Raw genomic sequence first — 1,704 nt, 5'->3', positions numbered from 1 at the left:
CAGGACACCCCTCATGTCCCCCCCAGGGCAGTGGGACACCCTCCATGTCCCTCCCCATGTGACAAAAGCCCCCTGATTTGTCCCCCAGCTTGGTGGCCGCATCCCCCATGCGATGCCATCACCCCGAGTGCCACACCCCCAGCAGGGTGCCACCATCCCCTCCCCACCCCCTGGATGTCCCCAAGCCCTACCTGGTGGCGATGTCATCGTCCTCGCCCCCCCAGCCCCAGTACTCGTTGGGGAACCCGTTGATCTTCATGTACTGGTCGGGGGTGAGCGCCGAGACCCCCCCGAAATACTGCGGGTACGGCAGGCTGGGGACAGGGGACAATGAGCCCCGGGTCCCCCAGCGGCCCCAGAGCGGCCCCGGGGCGCGTCCCCCACCTGTAACCGAATTTGTTCATGGCCACCGAGACGTGTTTGGGGTTCCAGGGGTCGCAGGTGTAGAGGTTGTGGTCGTTCTCGGGGATCAGATCCACGTCGTGCAGGAAGAGGCAATCCCAGTCCTCGTCCTTGAGCGCCTCCTTCACCCCCACGTTCAGCAGCTTGGCCCGGTTAAACGTGGAATTCCCGGCCTGGGGTGGGGAAATGGGGCTGGGAACACTGGGGAGGCCCCAAACCCTCCTGGGAACATCCCTCTGAACCCCCACGTTCAGCAGCTTGGCCCGGTTAAATGTGGAGCTCCTGGCCTGGGATAGGGAAAAGGATCTGGGAACACTGGGGAGACTCAAAAACCTTCCTGGGGACACCCTAAATCCTCATGGGGACACCCCAAAACCCTCCTGGGGATCCCCTACTGAACTCCCTAAACCCCCACGTTCAGCAGCTTGGCCCGGTTAAACGTGGAATTCCCGGCCTGGGGTGGGGAAATAGGGCTGGGAACACTGGGGAGACCCCAAACCCTCCTGGGGAGACCCCAAAACCCTCATGGGGACACCCCAAAACTCCCCAAACCCTCCTGGGGAGACCCCAAAACCCTCCTGGGGACACCCTAAATCGTCATGGGGACACCCCAAAACCCTCCTGGGGATCCCCTACTGAACTCCCTGAACCCCCACGTTCAGCACCTTGGCCCGGTTAAACGTGGAGTTCCCGGCCTGGGATGGGGAAATAGGGCTGGGAACGCTGGGGAGGAACCCCCACGTTCAGCACAGACCCCAAAACCCTCCTGGGGACACCCTAAATCGTCATGGGGACACCCCAAAACCCTCCTGGGGATCCCCTACTGAACTCCCTGAACCCCCACGTTCAGCAGCTCGGCCCAGCTAAAGGTGGAATTCCTGGCCTGGGAAGGTGGGAAAGGGGCTGGAGGCACTGGGGACCCCCCCCAAACCACCTCAAACCCTTCCTGGGGATCCCCCAACCTCCCCTTAAACCCCCCTGACCCTTCCCGAACCCCTCTTCACCCCACATTCAGCAGCTTTGCCTGGCTGAGCATGCAATTCCCAGTATGGGGGGATGGGAGAAGGGACTGGCTGTGCTGGGGACCCCCAAAAACCCCCCAAAAATCCCCCAAAACCCCCCAAAGAGCCCCGTGCCCACCTGGTGCACCACGTAGATGCCGTAGTGCAGCTGCTGGCGCTGCAGGAAGGGGTGCAGGTAGTAGAGCAGGTGGCCCAGGTGGCTCTCCCGGTTCCGGTGGGGGACGATGACGGCGGTTCGGGATCGGGACTCGCACAGGGGGGGTCGGTACCGCCCCCCCTC

The 1,704-nt window shown here is 63.1% G+C and overlaps 1 protein-coding gene across 1 annotated transcript in view; it reads right to left on the bottom strand.

Annotated features, from left to right (window-relative positions):
• Positions 1 to 157: 157 nt before the first annotated feature.
• Positions 158 to 1,704, bottom strand: part of B4GALT3 (beta-1,4-galactosyltransferase 3) — a 5,238-nt gene continuing 3,691 nt past the window's right edge. Inside the window, exons 2-4 of the mRNA XM_017727786.1 lie at positions 1,543 to 1,701; positions 385 to 575; positions 158 to 314 (exon numbers count right to left, since the gene is read on the bottom strand). Coding sequence (XP_017583275.1) covers positions 188 to 314; positions 385 to 575; positions 1,543 to 1,701 — 477 coding nt within the window. The 3' untranslated portion in view covers positions 158 to 187. The remainder of the gene's footprint in view (positions 315 to 384; positions 576 to 1,542; positions 1,702 to 1,704) is intronic.

This window comes from Corvus brachyrhynchos, unplaced genomic scaffold, assembly GCF_000691975.1.
Source record: "Corvus brachyrhynchos isolate BGI_N302 unplaced genomic scaffold, ASM69197v1 scaffold2750, whole genome shotgun sequence".
Classification (NCBI taxonomy): domain Eukaryota; kingdom Metazoa; phylum Chordata; class Aves; order Passeriformes; family Corvidae; genus Corvus; species Corvus brachyrhynchos.
This window is presented reverse-complemented; position numbering and strand designations above follow the sequence as displayed.